At 41.2% G+C, this 18,609-nt stretch overlaps 1 protein-coding gene across 6 annotated transcripts in view; it reads left to right on the top strand.

Moving 5' to 3' along the window:
- LOC122541410 (protein PRRC2A-like) overlaps nt 1-18,404 on the top strand; it is a 136,572-nt gene extending 118,168 nt beyond the window's left edge. For 5 of the 6 annotated variants that reach the window (XM_043678163.1, XM_043678160.1, XM_043678161.1 and 2 more), the window contains 10 exons: nt 1,446-1,547; nt 3,784-3,946; nt 5,268-5,383; nt 6,417-6,553; nt 7,625-7,871; nt 10,340-10,450; nt 11,482-11,661; nt 11,777-11,874; nt 13,670-13,763; nt 14,538-18,404. In XM_043678163.1, the coding sequence (XP_043534098.1) occupies nt 1,446-1,547; nt 3,784-3,946; nt 5,268-5,383; nt 6,417-6,553; nt 7,625-7,871; nt 10,340-10,450; nt 11,482-11,661; nt 11,777-11,874; nt 13,670-13,763; nt 14,538-14,759 (1,470 nt within the window). In that variant the 3' untranslated portion in view covers nt 14,760-18,404. The remainder of the gene's footprint in view (nt 1-1,445; nt 1,548-3,783; nt 3,947-5,267; nt 5,384-6,416; nt 6,554-7,624; nt 7,872-10,339; nt 10,451-11,481; nt 11,662-11,776; nt 11,875-13,669; nt 13,764-14,537) is intronic. The other variant, XM_043678166.1, reaches the window with a different exon arrangement.
- The last annotated feature ends 205 nt before the right edge of the window (nt 18,405-18,609 follow it).

Here is an 18,609-nt window from a genome sequence, read left to right as displayed (position 1 = left end):
ATAAACCAGTTACCCTGAATCTAGCTCTTTTTTTTTATGCCCTGTGTGGCAGATAAATTGACCAATAAAAGCAGAGGTTCCAATTACGCTGCCAATAACTGAAATGGATTTAATATTAATTGGAAGTTGCCATGTGATTTGCTGATCTAGAATCCAGCAAAACAAGCTGTTGTAAAAACAACTATAATCTCTGCAGCAGAGCAGGGTAACCTCCTCATGAGTTTATGGCTTCCCCCTTATGCTATTTTGTCCTTTTGGAATCTTGCTTTCCAGCTGCCAGCAAATTGATATGGCATCATTGAATGAGCACAGTGTGTCTTTCCAGATGTCAAACTGACAGATTTCCTGCCAAGTTAAATGCTTGCAATGTATAACCTTTTCTGATGTAAATGCTTGGTCTGCAGGGGTCCAGACAGACATGCTTCCCTGTTAATTGTAGTGCCTGGAGTAAATGTAATTGGCAGTGTTGTGTGTGCACAATGCAGCCTCGTGCTCTCCTCTTTCTTCCTCCACACTGCACCTCCTCCTCTTCCCCTCCCCCAAAAGTACCATTTTTAGACAGCATGGGGTACAATGGACTAAACTGTCCAATGTATTCTTGTCCACAATGAAACTGATTTTATGTTAATTTTACTGGAGTGGCTGTGTCACAAGCTCCAAATTAAGGATACATTGCACAATTTTAAATCAGTCCTAAACATCATGATTCCAGAGATATTTAAAACATGATCCTTGAAAACTGCAGCTGCTTTTTAAAAGAAACTCAACAGTTGTAGTTTTAATCTGGATTCAGAATTCCGTTGCATAAACCTGTGTACATCATATTTCATAGTGATGTAAGTATAACCTCCTTACCTGCTTTCTTTGAAGGTCTGCTTCCCATTTCATCAACACTGCTTTCTAGTCATTTTTCCCAATTCTTCACTCCCCTCACATCACCGCAACCAAAATCTATTTCCCTGCTTAGAATATTTACTCCTGGCCTGCAAATCCGCTCTGACTTAGGGTGCAGGTTTGCTCACTGAGCTGTAGGTTTGATATCCAGACATTTCATTGCCTGGCTTGGTAACATCAGTGGCGACCTCCAAGTGAAGCAAAGCTGTTGTCTCCTGCTTTCTATTTATATGTTTGTCCTGGATGGGGTTCTAGGGGTTTGTGCTGATGTCACTTGGAGGTCGCCACTGATGATGATACCTAGCCAGGTAATGAAATGTCTGGATATCAAACCTACAGTTCAGCGAGCAAACCTATACCCTAAATCTCAACCTTAGCTACAAACCTTACAAAAAAGCCGCTCTATGACATCAAACTAAGTAGCCATTCTTCATGCATCAGTCCAGATGGTTGGTCAGTATAGCTAGGCTGTTTGACTGCATGGCCTTTCAGCCAGCTCAATATTTTTATCAGAAATGGGGCATTGATGTTTCTTGTGTTGTCCTTCCCAGGTGCCTTTAGCTGCCCCAGTGCCAGTCCCCACCATTGAGACCCCACCACAGGACAATGAGATGTCTCCTGTATCTCTCCCCAGCAATGAGTTGACTCTTAAGGTAGGATTTCTCATTCACTCTTGGCAAGAAAGGACAATCAGTTCTACTTGGCTAAGTCACTGGTCAGCAACTCTGTCATTAAAGGAGGATTCTGATCAGTACCTCTGAACTTACCTTAAAGAACTTAGTGAAACTTCGGTCTCCTTTTGTGCCATTTACATGGTGTGCGGATGCTTTTGCCCTTCAGAACACATTTCCCCCGCCCGCCTCGACTGGCTCTGGCTCTGTCGATGTTTTCTTCAGACAGCAATGTGCAAGGTAACATTCCCTCACCCTCTTGCCCCCAGTGGTAGGGTTTGAGTTAAATCTGTCCAAGTGACTTGACAGAACAGATCACTGACCAGTGTGTTTCAGTTTCTCCAGACCCATTATTTTTAGAGTTTTGAAACTCTTCCAAAAGGCAGAGTTAGTACAACTCCAGTCCCCAAATGACAAATTCCATCATTTTGAGTCTGAACAAAATTGCTGAGGAACGTGGTGAATCTATCTCTCAGCTATTCACTGTTTCTAGATCTACGCATGAATGGGTGGATTGGTTCTTAGCTCTTACTTCTAATCCAATTTTTAGAGTTGAACAATGTGTTGCTGGAAAAGCGCAGCAGGCCAGGCAGCTTCAAAGGAGCAGGAGAATTGACGTTTCGGGCATAAGCCCTTCCTCAGTCGATTTTCCTGCTCCTTTGATACTGCCTGACCTGCTGCGCTTTTCCAGCAACACATTGTTCAGCTCTGATCTCCAGTCCTCACTTTCTCCCCATTTTTAGAGTTGTCTTGATACAAAGATTCTTCCTGAGAGTGCTGATTGTTGATAGACAATTAGCATAAGTTTGAACCTTGCTGAATTGCCAGCTGTTGCTAGGAGTTGAAGTGACCTAGCACAGGTAGCGTATTCCATTTTCAGAATTGGAGTATGTTAATGGCATCCTCACTCCACGATGGACTTCACACCACTTAAAACTATTTTCCGTATTTGGTTGACAACTCTGGAACCAACACGTAGTAGGAGTTACGCATTCTTATTTTTTGCCTCAGGTAAAGTACTTTGAGCTACTGTTGTCCCATGTTTTCCAGTTGGCTCAGTCATCGGTAGTGCCGTTATGATGATGGAAGGATGCTACTTGCAAGTCTATCTTGGTCCCCATCTAAGCCTTTTGTTCCATCTTGTTTACTGTACACTTGTTGTTTGATAGCATGATTAGCCTTAGACAGGTCCCCTTCCTCTAATCTTTCGTTTAACTTTGACTTCACTGCTGGTTTGAGGCCATCTGCCTTGCTTGTGCCGCTTTCACATGTGGCAATGATTATGCTTGACCGTTTTGACTATATTAGATTAGATTACTTATATTGTCTTGTGTTGAACAATTTGTATTTGAGTCTTGTTTTTATCTCAAAGTTGCTCCTGCACCTTAAAAGAAAAGATACGCTACTTGCTAATGGTTAAGTGTGATGTTGCTAAAAAGCATTTTATGACCAGCTACTGACAGTGAAGGAAAAGGTCTCATTTGGGATGCTGCTAATTCCTCATCTCAAACCACCCCTGCCAGCAACAATTAGTCTCTGTTCAGATGAGTGTCTCCAAGCACAAACCTAAGTTTGGATAATAAAATCTGCTGTTGTGCCATAAACTTTTTTTAAAACTTCATTCAGGCTGAGGGCCTTGCCAACTAGGTAGCATTTATTGGCTATCCCTAATTACCCAGAGGGCAGTTATGCATCAGCACCCTTTCTGTGGATCTGGAGTCATATGTAGACCAGACCAGGTAAGGATGGCAGTTTCTTCCCGAAAGGACATTAGTGAGGTGGGAGGGTTTTCTGACCATTGGCAATGGATTTGTGGTCATCACTATGCTCTTAATTCCAGATTTTTTTTTTTCTGAATTCAAATTCTACCATCTACCGTGGCAAGGTTCGAACCAGGATCCCAAGAACGTTACCGAGGTCTTTGGATTGACAGTCCAGCAATGATACCACTAGGCCGCCGCCACCACCACCACCACCTCTTCACAGTTCATCTGGATATTTTGAACTTTTTTTTAATTTTTAAAGATTTACTCTGACTGTTAACAATCCCTAGATGTCAGTGAGAAATTTGTAATGAACCACTGCCTTTTAACCACTATACTCCATCAGTGCAGGTGTAGCCACCGTGTCTGAAATTTAGAACTGAATGGCTTGCCATAGAAGGCATTTACATTATCATTTTAACATTGTTAAATCTATCTTTATCCTTCTTCCTCAGATGGAGTCTGCTCGAAAAGCATGGGAAAAATCTCCAGGTGTTACAGAAAAAGATGTTGCTGCAAGTGTGACTAATGCAGATGTGCCTGAGATGGCTGGCAACTACCATTCCTTTGTTAACTCAATACCTGTGGCCTCTGTGGCACCATCTGCCCCACTGTCAGGTCCAGTATCTTCAGTACTTTGATATAACACCTGTCATTTCTGTACATCACTTGGTGTACGTACTCTCACTTGTGTACGTACTGTTTGCTCCGGATCTGTGTTCCTTTTGGACTTCTCATCATCTATGGACAGCTGAAGAAAACTCAATATTTTTTAATTCTAATTCTAATTATTCAACTCAACTACTTATCACTCTAACCATGTAATTGTCTACAGCTGTCCACATGTTGCTGTTTTTGTTCCTTTTTGTAAAAAAAACTTCCTTGTTCCCTCACTTCCTACTTTCTCTGTTCTTTTATTAACTGCTTTATTTTGTTTTTTGTCAGGTGTGCCCATTCCTCATGTGTGAACCTATGTAAAGTATTTGCATTTGTGTAGCCCCTTGGACAACTCAAGGATGTCCAAGCCTCTTTTCTAAAATACTTGGTTGTAGTGCAGTTGTTGTCATTGGGTTTGGAAACACAGCAACCAGGTCCTACAGCAACCAGCAATGCAATATCATGGTACAATCCCATTTTATTAATTATGGACAGGAAACTGGGGAGACTCCCCTGCTTTTCATCAATTTGGAGCCATATTTATTTTCACATGGGCGGGTGAACTGGTTTCATGTCCTTTTGTGTAAGTCGGCACCTCAGATAGTGAAAGTGTCCCTAAAAGGTAGCGATTGGCATGTTGATCAAGAGGCAAGGGAATTGCAGGTAGCAAGCAAGATTTTCAGTCACAGTGAGTTCTGCCTGAACTTGTCCTGCCTGCTGTCCACACTTGACAGCATTTTTCCACATTCCTAACCTGCATTAAATTGGTAGCCACCCCCATCCTGCTAGTTGGCACCAGGAATGCAGTGTGGTTCCCTAGTCTGAAGGACCCAGCTGTTCATTAGGCAAGAGCCTAATGTCGAGAAACAACCAATCCAGGACCAAATTGCTGCTACACGCCCTCGTAATGATTATATCATTTGAATGCACTGTGTGGCAGCACCATCTACTGGTACAAAACAATCCAAAAGAAACAGCTTGCTTTTCTAAAAGGTCTCTGGAATAGAGATAGAAATGATATTGTTAGGTCCCCATCATTGAGTTGATTGTGGAGCATTCTGCTACAAAAATCATCTGAATTTCATTGCCCAAACAAGAAATAATTACAACTGACAAAGGCTTTGTGTGATTGATTTGGTCCTGATGATTTTTTGAGATGGTGATTAATGCATTTGGATTTTCATATCTATCTTCACATCTCCCTACAAAATGTGATGAATGTAATTTACAGAATAGTTGAATGCACTGAAGTGAACCGTTTAACTGTTTTCCTCCACCACAGCACCAAGTGGTCAGATTCCACCTTGCTACATGGAAAGCCATTTCTACGGTAGCCAACCTCGTGGGATGCCTCCCTCTATCTCCCAGCATCAGGCATTCCAGTCTGGACTTTCACGGGTAAGGTCTTCACAATCCCTTACAATTTTGCAGAATTTGGCATGAACAGTCAACTTGTGTGGTCCTACTGCTGCTGGGAGCCTGTCATATGTGTGGAGTCTTGCTATTTTGGAGCAGGATTCTCTTTTTGAGATGGATCAACATAGTTCTGGAATTAAATAAAACACTTCAAATTCCAGTGTCTTCCACAACCTCACTATGCCCCAAAGCATAATTGAAGTATATGGAAGTACTGAACCAGGCTAAGGCAGGAACTATGGCAGCTAGTTTCCAGGTTTTAACGTGCCAAAGCAGCGGTGTGATAATTGTAGTGATGATCTGTGTTTTTGTTATGCTTTTTAAGTTATAAATATTAGTCTAGGCACCTGGGAGAACTTCTAAGCTCATCTTCAAAACAGGGGAGCTCTGGTGCAGTGTTGATACGATGTGAACCCACAACCTTCTCATTTAGATAAATTGCTAACAACTGAGTCTTTGCTTGGTACACAGCCATTGGCTCCCAGAATGCAGCTGTTTGTACAAAAAAGGATGAGCTTGCCAGAATTGTTGAGACTGAGGAATCTGTGAATGTCCTTTTTAATCTGGGTCTGCCCAAGCATCACTGTTAATGGATCTAATGAATTTCAATGTGAATGGCAATGTGACAAGTTGATTACAGCATATGTTAACATCTGCATTTGCCAGCAGAGGAGGACTGGATGGTGAGTGGAGTAGGCATCTCCATTGATTTGTTTCTCAAGCACCAGGACTTCCAAGGTCAATTGTCATAGCTGCACTCTTTCTCCACCTGAGATCTGCTAATTCTGTACAGATCACTGATTCGTCTAGAAATTTCCAAGATCTAGCTTAGCATCACATTGGATTTAACAAATGATAATAATCGGTATACACCTGTCAGGAATTGCTCCCCCAGCTTCTTAAAATAACTTGTGAAGAGTTTGTCAGAAATTATTTCCTCCTCTTCTATTGTTTTCATTTTTAAAAAAAATCCCTTTCAAGCAGCTGAACTGTTATAAACTGTTCTATTTTGCAGGCAATGCCAACCCAACAGATAACACTTCCCCTTCACACTCCTCTTCAGGGCCAAGCCCAGGTTTCTACTCTTAGTATCCGGCAAGGGACGCCAGTCTCCCAAACACAAGATATGTTCAGTTCCCTCCAGTCTTTCAGGTAAGTCTTTCTCAGCTATTGTCACGTGTGGCTTTGAATAAGAAAGCAAACCACTAAGGACAATGGGTCTTCTTGTAAAGTTGCCATTTCAATTTGTGGCTGACTTTAATACATGCAATGAATAGTTGGTTGTAAATATTCAGCAGAGCTCATTGCAATCTGTGTTGTAAATCCCCAATTTTAATTTTATCTGGAATTCAGTTGTTCATATCTTTTTAGAGCTGTTTCTTTGCATCCAGTATAAAGTCATTCAGTTTAAGGATTGCTTCATTTCTGATTCTGAAATATTGGTGGTGGCATGGGATAGAATTTAAAAAACTGAAATTGAGAAGTCCAGTTTTCTCATTGTGAGCAGGCACACAGCTTAGCGGGAAGTATTTCAACGATATGTTTGTGGAGGACTTGGATAAAAATACAAGGGATAAAGGAGTAAAAGGATATGTTACAAGAGTGCAATGAAGAAGGCTCATTTGAAGTGTCTTTTTTTTATGCATTCTTGGGATATGAGAGGTTCTGATCTCATGATGTGGAGACGGTAATGTGATGGTTGAGCCAAGGCTGCCACTATTTGGAACTGCTGTATTGATACCCTGGAGCTGAGATGGAGGTCGACCACAGCCCCACCACCTTTTGTGAGTTACTTGTAACTTGAGCCAGTGAAGAGCTTTCTCCTTGACATTGAGCAAGGCTGTATTGAAATCAGGAGCCTGTGTGATCCTGGTGGAACCCAAGCTGAGCATCAGTGAACAGATTATTACTGTGTGAATGCTGCTATTTTCCAACACTTCACTGATTAAGAGGAGGATGTTAGGCTGGTACTTAACCAGATTGGATTTATCCCATTTTATGTTAGACAGGGCATGCTTGGGTAATTTTCCACCTTGTCAAATGAATACTAGTATTAGAGCTAGACTGGATCAGCTGGACTGGCAACATGGCTAGTCCTAGAGCCAAATAGCCAGTTTCTTATTATTTTAGTGTTTTTAAAAGCCAATTGGTGTGTTTGGTGTATAATCTTCATTTCCACAATTTGCATTTAATATGTCAGTGAACGATTGTTCCATTTGACAGGTCCCAACAGTTGTATCTCCAGCCTGGACTCTCTCCTCCCTCTGCAGCCATGGTGCAAGGTTCAACACTGATATCTGGGGGCCCAGTAAAAGGCCAGTATGTTGGTTTTTCAGCAGTGCAGGCTGCAGAGGTGGCCAAGGCTCAGCAAGGATTGCCCTACCAGCACGCTGCTTGTACTCCTCCAATGTCAGTAATCTACAACACTCAGTTGGGCAACTCGCAGCTCATTGACTCTCAGATAATACAGGTAAGTGGCTTGTAATATCTGTATGGTTCTCAGAGTATTTTGAAGTGCTTAAAAAGTGAGGAATTAGACCAAACAAGTCCTCCTCTCCAAAATCCAACCTCACTTCTTAGTTCTTTCTTGCTTCCAAACTATGTCCAATGCGTTCTTTGGATAATTTTCCTCTCTCTCGGTCTAACTGGATTAATTGCACAGAATTCCCTACCTACTTTTCTCTTTTCTCCACCCCCCCCCCCCCCACCAAACTCTAATTTGAGTACTATTTCCTGATATCGTAACAGTAAAACTCTTTGCCTAGATTAACTTAGTCCAGTTCCTCCTGCACCTCGAGCAACCTGACCACTGTTCTACATCTGAAAGGAATGATGTCCATCTATTCATTGGAGTGAGAATAGATAAGAGATGCTAAGTTTTTTTGGGGTGGTGGGGGTAGCGGGGTTGGTTCTGATGAATTTGCACTTGGTTGTTGCTAAAGATGCAACAAAACAGTAGGGGGTAGATTTCCTCAAAGATGACTGCTGCTTTCCATCAACCCCAGACTCTGTCAATAATGGGTGGTCCTGCAGCCAACCTTGAGCCATTGACCTAGCAGGGGATGGGGAAGGGAATTCAGGTAATCAGCTCCCATCCCTGTCATTAACCATGAGCATTTCCTCTAAACAAACAACATATCTTTAAATCCAAAGTTTTTCTTTTAATTTACTTAATTGTAAATTAGCCACATGGTCTGATAGCTGAGAAGATCAGAGTATTCTAGGTTTCATCCCAGCTTGTGTTGAGAAAAGTGATCTCAAGCGGGACAGTGAGCAGCTTTGCAGTTGTAAGGGGTGAAAATGTGATTTAAGATTATACAAGATTCTAAAGAGGCTTGATGGGGTTGAAAAATTTTAAAATGCAGGAGCACAGGCTTGGGATTAAGGGCTGATCATTTAGGACTGATGAGAAATTGTTTGACTCAAAGGACTGTGGAATTCTCTTCCTCCAAAGATTTTTGGATGCTCCATTATTCAATATATTGCAAGGCTGGTTTAGAACTGCTTTCAGTGCATCAGGAAACTAGGGATTAGGGAGAAGGCAGGATGGTGGAGTTGAAACTCCGAATCCATGGTGTTCATACGAAATGGCAAATCCTGTTTCAATTTCATATGGTGTCAAGTATAATTGGAAGATGGTTGAGCATCCTCTAAATTTGCAGTTGGTAACCACTTGGAGAGGAGAGGGAACAAGCTCCTAAGCAAAATTATTTTTGTGGCAACACTGATCCCTGTTTATAGGGAGGTATCTAAAAGCTGTACTGCTGACATATTCCAAAAGTCCTTGTGTTCATTTTGGTACCCTCTTGCACCCTGTATATTTAAATCAGTCTCAATGGTATCATCCTGTGACTGTCGTAGACCTGATCTTGCTCTTTATCACTTTCTGTTTTGTCATCCAGGATGCTTTGGCTTTGCTGATATTACCTTTCCTTCTTGAGGAAAGTACCTTTTAAATATATTGGCCCGTTATTCTGCTATAGCTTTGCCTGCTGACCTTTTGAGTCCAGTCCACCTGGACCACATCCATTCTCATCTTTCTTTACTGGAGAAGGGCCAATCTCAGTCTGGCTATTGTATCTAGCTCCCTGTCCTCTTTCCACAGCCAACCTGAGCCTTCTGGTACTGTGACCACTGTCCCAAGTGTTTCTCTACTGACAGCTAATTCACTTGACCCATCCGATTTCCCAGATCCAGGAATACCTCCTTCCTCAGAAGTGGAAGCACGCTAATGTGAATAGTTCAGTAAAACTCGATTCAGGACCACTTCCTCCATACCACACAACCGGCTCTCCCACTCTCTCTCCCCAACCAACACCTTTTACAATGTTGCTACCCCTATTTACATGAGCAGAATTATAGTCAGCAGGTTTTAGTATTGTGCAGAATGTAAAACCAGCATACAATCTAATCCTGTAGATTTCCTGCCTGGTGAATTAATTTTAAATTACTCCCTGCAATTAAATCCTGACTGTTCACTGTCTTTTTGATGTGTGCAATGCTAAGATGGGTGAGTAGTTTAAAGCAGAGCACTCTGGATAATGAACAGAATCATTCAGTCCCTGTCCTGTGTCCCGCTTGAGGCACTGAGCCCATTGATAAAATCTAAACTGGGACTTTTACTATTGTCTTTTGATTCAGCGGTGGGGCAGGAGGAGCTGAACCTTCCCTTAATGTTATGTCACGATATGTATTTCCCCAGTAAGCTGGTGGGAAGCTTGAGTTCCACCAATGTAAAAAGAATTGTCAGTGCAATCTCAGTTTTCCTCCCTCCCTACCTGTCGAACCCCAAACACTGACAGCTCAGCCTTTGCTGAAGCATGCGCACCTAGAAAGGGCAGTTAGAAGCATGTGTCTGACTGTACACACTTGTGTAGTAGGAATTGCTATGATGTACCCAAATAATTTAAATGCTAATGTGCCTGACCTTTTGGACAGATGAGACAAAGCATGGCCCAGCCATCGGATTTCTATTCTTCTCCACTGCAGCAGCCCAATCAGAGCAACTACTTTGCTGCCACCCCAATATCCAGTGGCCCCCTCCACCAGGTAATCTTCTAGTGAGTTTTATTGCTGTTAATAATTTGGGTGGGGGAATGGCTTGGTAAGATTATTTGCAAAATCAAAATATTAAACTTGCAAAATTTTTAATTCCTCAGTGATTGCAGTTCAAAATGATTTTGAGATCTAAACTAAGTAAATGTGAGAACTAACATGGTTACTGTGTCCCCATTTTAAAGCACATGACTTGCACTCATATAGCATCTTTTGCAACTGCAGGGCACCCCAAATGCTTTTGTAATCATTCCATTTGTTAGAATGGGCAGGCAATTTGTGCAAAACTAACAAATATTTGCATTAGCAATATGATCATAATCAGAGAACCTGTTTTATATGACGAGCGATAGGTATGTATTGATTAGGACACAAGGAACAGCACAACTGTTTTCTAAAGAAGTACTACATTGCCTTTTTCAACCCAGGTAAGAGCCTGAGTTTGACATCCTATCAGAAAGACAGAACCTCCAGCAAAGCATACACTTTTTTTTTTGTACTGTATCAGTATGCTGGCCTTGATTTATTATGCTCAAGTCTGGAGTTGGCCCCAAACTCAGAACCTTCTGGCTTGGAGACAAAATTACTGTGAATAAGCCACAATAAGAATTGGCCAGGACAGTCAGACAACACTTTATCCTCCATCTTTTGAACCGTGTTGCAGATTTGACTGCCTGAAAGACAAGTGTGGGATTTGGTTTAAAATTCCTTTTCCGGAGGTCTGTCATCACAACAATATGCAGCAATCCTCCTTTTGACTACAGCACAGTCTAGATTATGGGTTTAAGATCTTTAGAGTGGATTTGTGTAAATGTGACCTACTTCATGGTGATTATGCTCAGTTTTACTATTTAAAAATTTGAAAAAAAGATAATAAGTCAGGCAGTGCTGAGTCTGACCGCCTAACCAAAGCTTTCAAGGTCTTCGAGCAGGAGCTGATATCTTGACACAGTCCTTAATTTTTTTGTTTGCTTTGAAGTGGAGCCTTCATTCCTATGCTCACTTTGGAATATGTTTCTTGACAGATGTTGGTTCCAATGTTGGGCTCCCAGTTATCTGTTCCTGGCTTTGGGTCTGTGCAGCAGCCTCTAGTCCAACTTCCGCAGTCTCTGCATCATTCGCAGGCACAAACCGTCCCTCCAGGGCCCCCCCGAAGAGTCATTCATTCGGGTTTTCACACTGCTGCACCCACTCTTGGAAGGGAGGTAAAAAAAAAAGCATTTTAACTTAAAATTTTATGCACTTAAAATTAAGTTGTGTGTTGGTCCTGCTTTATAGATACAAAAATATATTCACCAAAGTGCTCCTTTTTTAATACAGGTTAACCCCATGGATCCTAAGACATTTCACTTGGATAGGAAAATGAATCCATCTCCAGAAGCACTTGGCTATTCTGTCCCGTCACCTGCAATGTTCAGGTGAGAGCTTGGAGTGACCTCAGTTAGGCTTTGTTCATCTAGGACTTTCAATAGTTCTCATTTGAATCTAATTATTTTTCGCAAAGTTGCTGAACAAATTGCAGAAGAGCTAGTACTTGGTCCAGTTTGTGATAATTACATCAGTGCTACATTATACAAGCAGAAGCTTCCAGTTTTTGAGGATGTGGTTTGCTAGAGGAGGATCACCAGTTGAGATATGTTTAAACTTGATCAACATCAAGTGACCTCTGTTAGGAAAGTAGAGGGCATGGCTTTTCGGCCTGCTGCTCAGCATTTCTCTCTTCATGGGCAGTTGTATTCCCATTCAAAAGCATTTGGTGCAGATAAGATCTGTCTCTTCAGTGAAACCATGCAATCTAGTACTGAGTAGATGCACACGTTGAGGCTCTTGCAGGGATCAGTGGTTGGCACAAGGGACAGAAAAGTTACCTTTCAAACAGGACTATCTCCTGGAGGAAGTGTTGTTCGTAGAAAAGTCAGGAGGTTTTAATTTTTGGGGTTTTTTTTAAAAGATATTGAGAAGCTCTTTTCAGACTTTCCCTGTCCATTTCCTGGTACTGCCTGCGTAATTTTAGCACAAAGTATGGCTTCTGTAGAAAATTGTTCTCATTCCAGAATGATCTTTACTGCACAAAAAGAGGCCATCCTGCCCATACTAGTCAACAAAGATTCTGGTTTTCCAGCTTTTACCTATAGCCCTGGAGGATATGGCATTGCAAGAGAATATTTAATACTGCTTAAATGTTATGCGAGTTAGTGATTTTTGAGAAGATTTGTAGCTCAGGTTGAGGTTCTGGATGTAGGTTTACTCACTGAGCTGAAAACGAACCTTCCAGCTCAGTGTTGAGTGTTTCTGATCCAGGCAACCTTTCAGATAGTGAATTCCAGATTCCTCCTCCTGTCTGAGAAAAAACATTTTTGTCAACTCTGCACTTGCCCTTCTACCTCTTAGTTCAAACCTATGACCCTTCTACTAATAGGAAGGCATTTTTCTATCCTACCTACATATCCTTTTTTTTTTTGTTTTTGGGTCCCCCCTTCAAGCTGCTGCTGTTCCAAGAGAAACAACCCCACCCTATCTAATCTTTCCTGATATAGCTCAAGATGCTCCAGCCCAGGCAGTATCCTCTAGAATTCACCCATATCCTTCCCATAATGCAGTGACCAAAACTGCGCACATTACTCCAGTTGTGGTCTAAGCAACACTTTATATAGTTCTAGCATAATCACCCTGCTCTCTTATACTATAGCGAATTGTCCTATCTATTCTAAAGGTGATACAAAGTGTTCATTAATGACTATACCCAAGACCAATCGGTCAATAATTATCTCTTCAGTCCCTAATATACCATACTCTTTCTGTAATTATTCTCTTGCTCTTCAAATGTTTTTGAAAAGGACTTTTGTTTTAATTGGCTAAGTACTTCCTTTGCTTTCATTGTTTCCTTTTTACATTTCCTTCTTAGTCTCTGGAAGAGTATTAAAAATAAAACTGTCATTAAACCCTTGGTATCTGCCATTAGCTTTTTTTTTGTCTTAATCATCCTTTATGTCCTTTTGACATCTAGGGTTTCCTGGTATCATCCCACCAGACAAACAATTCAAAAAATTAATATTCCTTGGTGCTTCCTGATATCAAAACTGAACTCTCTGGGGAGGATTTTTTCCTTTATTGTGCTTATGGGCTGTTAGATCGATGGAGTATAATAATAGTACTGGAAATTAGAGTTGCCGTGTTCGTATGTGGAGGCTGAAAACTCATGTATTGTTCTAGGACTGGATCAACAAGTCCAAGGGGAAAATCTCCTGGACCAGCCCAGTGTGGAGTCAATTCCTTACCATGTTACAGAGGGAATGTGTCACAGCAGGTAAGTATCTTCTTTTGTACATCTTCCCATCTAAGATACAATATGCACCTTGAGCATTTGCATATACTTGAATCAAGGTTATTTTTGATGACACAGAACTGGAGAGATTTTTCTTTAATGTTTTCTAAAGTTGCTGTCCAGAATAAATTCAGAACAAAGCTTGATAAATGTCTGTTTTATTCTCTGCTATCTTACTACATGAAGATAGCATAATGCAAGCTACCATCATTGCACATCAAACTTTAATATAACAATAAAATTTGAAAGTAGTGTGGATAATTTCAGTATCCTTCCTTTTTGGATTTCATTGGTAGCTTTTGTGAACCTGAGACATTTTTAATGTGAGCTGTTTTCACAAAAGTGCTGGCTCAATTCCCTGGAATCTTATCTGAATGCATTATCTGCTAGTGATGCCTCTAATTCCAACAGAGTGTGATTCTACCTGCAAAGCAACTGTATGTAAGTTTTGAGTGAAAGTGTGGTGCTTAGCTATGCCACCGTTAACAGTTTAAAATCCTGCACTTTAATGGCTCATCATTTAAGTTAGGTTGTCCCTTGCCTTGCCCTCCCCATCCCGCTTCCTCTGTGCACCAGTGAGAGACAACATAACATTCTCCTCAATTGCTTCATGTCTCCTCTCTTTTTTTTTAAAATTGTGCAAAATTACTCCAATTGCTCAGAGATGAACTATTTTCAGGCAAATATCGGGAAGCTGCATACATGACTGAGTGCCCGCATAATAAATTGTGCTCTTGGTTTGTAATCTCTTGCTAGGCAAAGCAGCGAGCAGAGGTGCTGCAAAGTACACAGAGGTTCTTTGAGCGAGTGACCCCCTGCAGCAACAATAGTGATGTTGGCTCGCTTCCTGCTGAGGAGCACCAGGAAGAAGAGATCACCATGCCACGCAAGGATGAGAAATCCTCGAGCAAGCCCAAGCCAGTGCGAACAGGGCCCATCAAACCCCAGAGCATTAAGCCACAGGAGGAGAAACTGTAACCAGTGGCCAGAGACTGCAGCCTCTCTAAACTGAAGAAATCTACATCTCTTAAGGGGCTTAATTTGTCTGTCTCAAAAGGAAAATGGCTTTTTTTTTCTTAAAGACAAAACATTACTGATTTCAGTGGACTACACGAGTTGTTTTGCAAAAACGTAAGAGAGCCAACTCCAGCAGCAATAACTGGATTGAGTGTGAAGCTGAACTGGCAGGAAGGAATTGGGGAAGGAAGAGGCTAATAAGTCCTTTTTTTTTTAAGAAAAGAGAAGTCTAGATTTCTCTACCATAATGAAGCATTCATCTTATTGGTAACTAGTAAGTCCTTGTAGATCCACTTAATAAATGCCAATCCCTTATAAGGCAGCTGCTTTCTTTGTTGAGGGACAGAGCATATACTGACTAGAATTGGTTTGAACACAAGGTGTTTAGAGTAAAAGGGCCATGTGATAAGTCAAACATTTCAAAATGACTACAGACAGATCTGATTGGGCTTCTGTCTTGTTGATGTTACAAAAAGAACAGTTATGAATGTTTTTAAATAGTGGTAGATGGGTACAAATGACAATGTCCGTTACTGTTTTTACCCTGTGGCTGTTAAGACACAAGTTTGGTGGTGCTGAGCAACATAAGACACTCCAGATCAACAAAATGTTCTAAAAAATTTTTTTTTTCTTTCCCTATCTATGCTGCCCTTCCACCCACATGCCCAGATGCCAATTTTACAAAGCCCTGAAAGTGGCTTTTTAAATGAGTTTGTTGAGCATTCCCTTCCCCTCTTGGTTGCTGTACGTGGACAGTATTGCCAAACACAGATGTTGTCACATAGTTGAATATTAACTAGTTATAGTTTTTCCCCTGTACACAGAGCTGCTCTTGAAGTGCTGCAGTAATGTGGATGGACAGGCAGTGAGGTGAAATTGTGATGCTGTTTTGTTTAAATTAGTGATTATTGCTGCAATGGAATGAAGCAAGTTTAGATTAATAATAAGGCAAGCTGAGGAAAAACTAATAAACACATTTGTTCCCCAATAATATCGTATGCTGTTAAGATATCCCTCCTTGTAGGCTGTGGTGCTAGTTTTGCAGCTGAGTATGGTGGGACTAGAATTCAACCACCCCCACCCCCACTTTCTGGTGCATAACTACCAGGAGAATGTGAATTAGTTGCAGGTTCTGTGACCTGAGAGTGAGTGACAGCAATTTCTGCTCTCCTGTCAATGCTGAGGAGCATCCTCTTGGTGAATGTGGCCCCATTCGGAATCTTTATCTGTGGAACATCAATGCTCAAATCAGCATTGGAAGCTACTGCAGGCAGTTATACTGACCTGCAATACCATGGGTGTCTAGATTTGGTGAGAGGGGAATTTAATAAATCATTCCATCCAGCTGACTGTGTGAAAGACGTCCAAGTCCCAACCAGAATCTGACAACGTCTCGACAATCTGTTAATTTCTGCCTATAGTTTTCCTTGCTACTTTGTGAGGGCAAGGAAAGAAGGGTAGAGTCTTCTGACATGTGAAAGAGATTCTGGGTGAAACCTTTTTCCTTTGGAATAATTAGAGGGAAGACCAAGAGCATTTGTGCAGAACAAAATCCTCAGGAGAAAATATGCTGCTGTAGAGAGCCCTTGCCTGACCCAGTGACCACTGCAAGTAAAAGTAACACTTTGTCTTGAAAATTCAACCCTCCAAGTGTCACAGGTTTCTTATCAAAAAGAACTTTATCAAGTTAGCCGAGTTAATTGAGAAAATCTATAGCAGTTTTGACTTAATGAGGAATAGCTGATATATTCTGCCAAAACATTCTTTTATATCCAGTGCTTGGATTCAAATTGCATCTTACTATCGGAGGGGACAACTGGGTAGATGAATGTGAATTGGTTAGAAATGATATGGAAAAGTGGATGGAAACTTTCTATTCTTCAGCAGTAACTTGTGCCCTTGTAAGTTCTCAATTCAGTATAATGGCAACTCTGGAGGCTAGGGTGGGAAGAGGAATGTCTGGTAAGTAAATGATCTGCCGTAATAAAAACCAAGGAAACTAGTAATCCGAAAAGTAGGAGTAAGTCATTAATCTTCAGATCTGCTTTAAGGATGCAGTTTCAAACTGTGACACAGTTGTTTAACATTTCAAAATAAATAGGCAGGATTTTATCTGACACTCAAACTGCATACTATGTTGCTGTGCAATATTGCTTGTTTTGTGCCCTGAGTGCACAGTCGTCGTCCCCCTCCCCCACATTTACAGATCCCCCACTGAACAATATTCCGACAGAAACAAGAGGGTGACTTGCTATTTCTTTAGGAATAGAGAGTGAACATTCAGTGTAAGCTTTTAAATTCTTGTGCTATTGTGGAGGAATTCTTAAGTTATTTTTAGATCACTGCCTGAATCGGCCAGTACTTGGGAGGCCTGGAGAATTTTTCACTTCCCAATATTTCAACCAGTGGCAAACCAGATACAGAGGACTGCTGGTGAAAGGAATTTTAGATGAGCCTCCTTATCAATAGCATGTTTCTTTGTCTGCTGTTCCCACGCTGAAAAACTATTTTGAGGCCAGTGGCAAAACCAGCACATCAAATATTCACTCCCAAGCAGCCCATTGCCTGTTCTTACTAGGGGCTAGAGATAGACATTAAATGCCAAGATATCCTCAGTGCTACTTCAAATTACAGAGGAGTTAATTGTTTCCTTCTTGGTCATCATTACGTATATCTTGTACAACAGCAAACCAATATCTGACACTTTCAGTTTGGTCTTCCAAGTTAAGAGCACAGAATTCATGCGTTACAAAAACTGCATGTGTTGCTTGCAAAATACATTTTTTTAATGTAAATAAAACATTATTGCAGTCCTCCTTGCAGAATGATACTGTTAAGCTATTGAGTGAATAACAGTGCTCATTATGTATATCAGATGTTTGTCAGAGTTAAGATGCTACTAAGATTGCAAGTAGTGAGGCTGTTTCAGGCAACTTGACTTGTGACAGATTTGCTGTGACACAGTCCAAGACAGAAATAGCAGTCAATGACCAATTTTAATGAGATGTGAGTGAGAAACTCTGGGGTGTGCACTCCGTTTGGGCTATTAGTCTCCTAAAGTATTCAAATGTGTGCTGCTCATCCAGAAGTTACTGATTCGAATTGCATCATTTTCCATTTATTAACCAAGTTAGTACAAGGGAAGAGTGTACAGTGCACACTGGGGGCAGCATATATGGATGACCAGTTTTCCACAAGTCGTAGTCAACTCTAATTTAAAACAGTAGTCGACCAACAGCTTCACAGTGTGAATTGCAAAGGATACAAAAGGCTCCCACCTACTTTTGTACCATTCTATCGCTATTTGTAAACTTCTGATGTTCAAAAGAAGGGGAAGGAGGAAATGCAAACAAAGTGGGGGGGAGAGAAAACTGGGTAGGGGAGGGGTGGGTAGGGTGGGGGGAGTGGGAGGAAACCAAATCCTTTGGTGATTGTGTGTGACCTAATTTGTGATGGGCTGGAATTGTTGTGTGAAATGTCACGAGTTGAAAAGTTCTATCTGCTGCATCGTTTACCTGGCTCCAGTTTCATGTACTGTCACACAGTGTAATTTATAATCCTAATAAAAACTGGCTGTTCCTAGGGCTGCAGCAAACTTGCTCCTCACTATATTTTTAAATTGCTACTTTCTTTCTAAACTGAAACTGTGTAAGGGGAGAAAATGTGACTTTCAAACAGCAATGCACATAACATGCAAGACTGCCTCTTTTGGTTTGCCATCAAGTCTCAATTTTTCACAAGGCTTGAGAGATCTGGATAAATAGGGTTGAAACAAGGATCTATCCACAATGCATTGAAATACAGCCATTTT

This window comes from Chiloscyllium plagiosum, chromosome 37 (genome assembly GCF_004010195.1).
Source record: "Chiloscyllium plagiosum isolate BGI_BamShark_2017 chromosome 37, ASM401019v2, whole genome shotgun sequence".
NCBI lineage: Eukaryota > Metazoa > Chordata > Chondrichthyes > Orectolobiformes > Hemiscylliidae > Chiloscyllium > Chiloscyllium plagiosum.
This window is presented reverse-complemented; position numbering and strand designations above follow the sequence as displayed.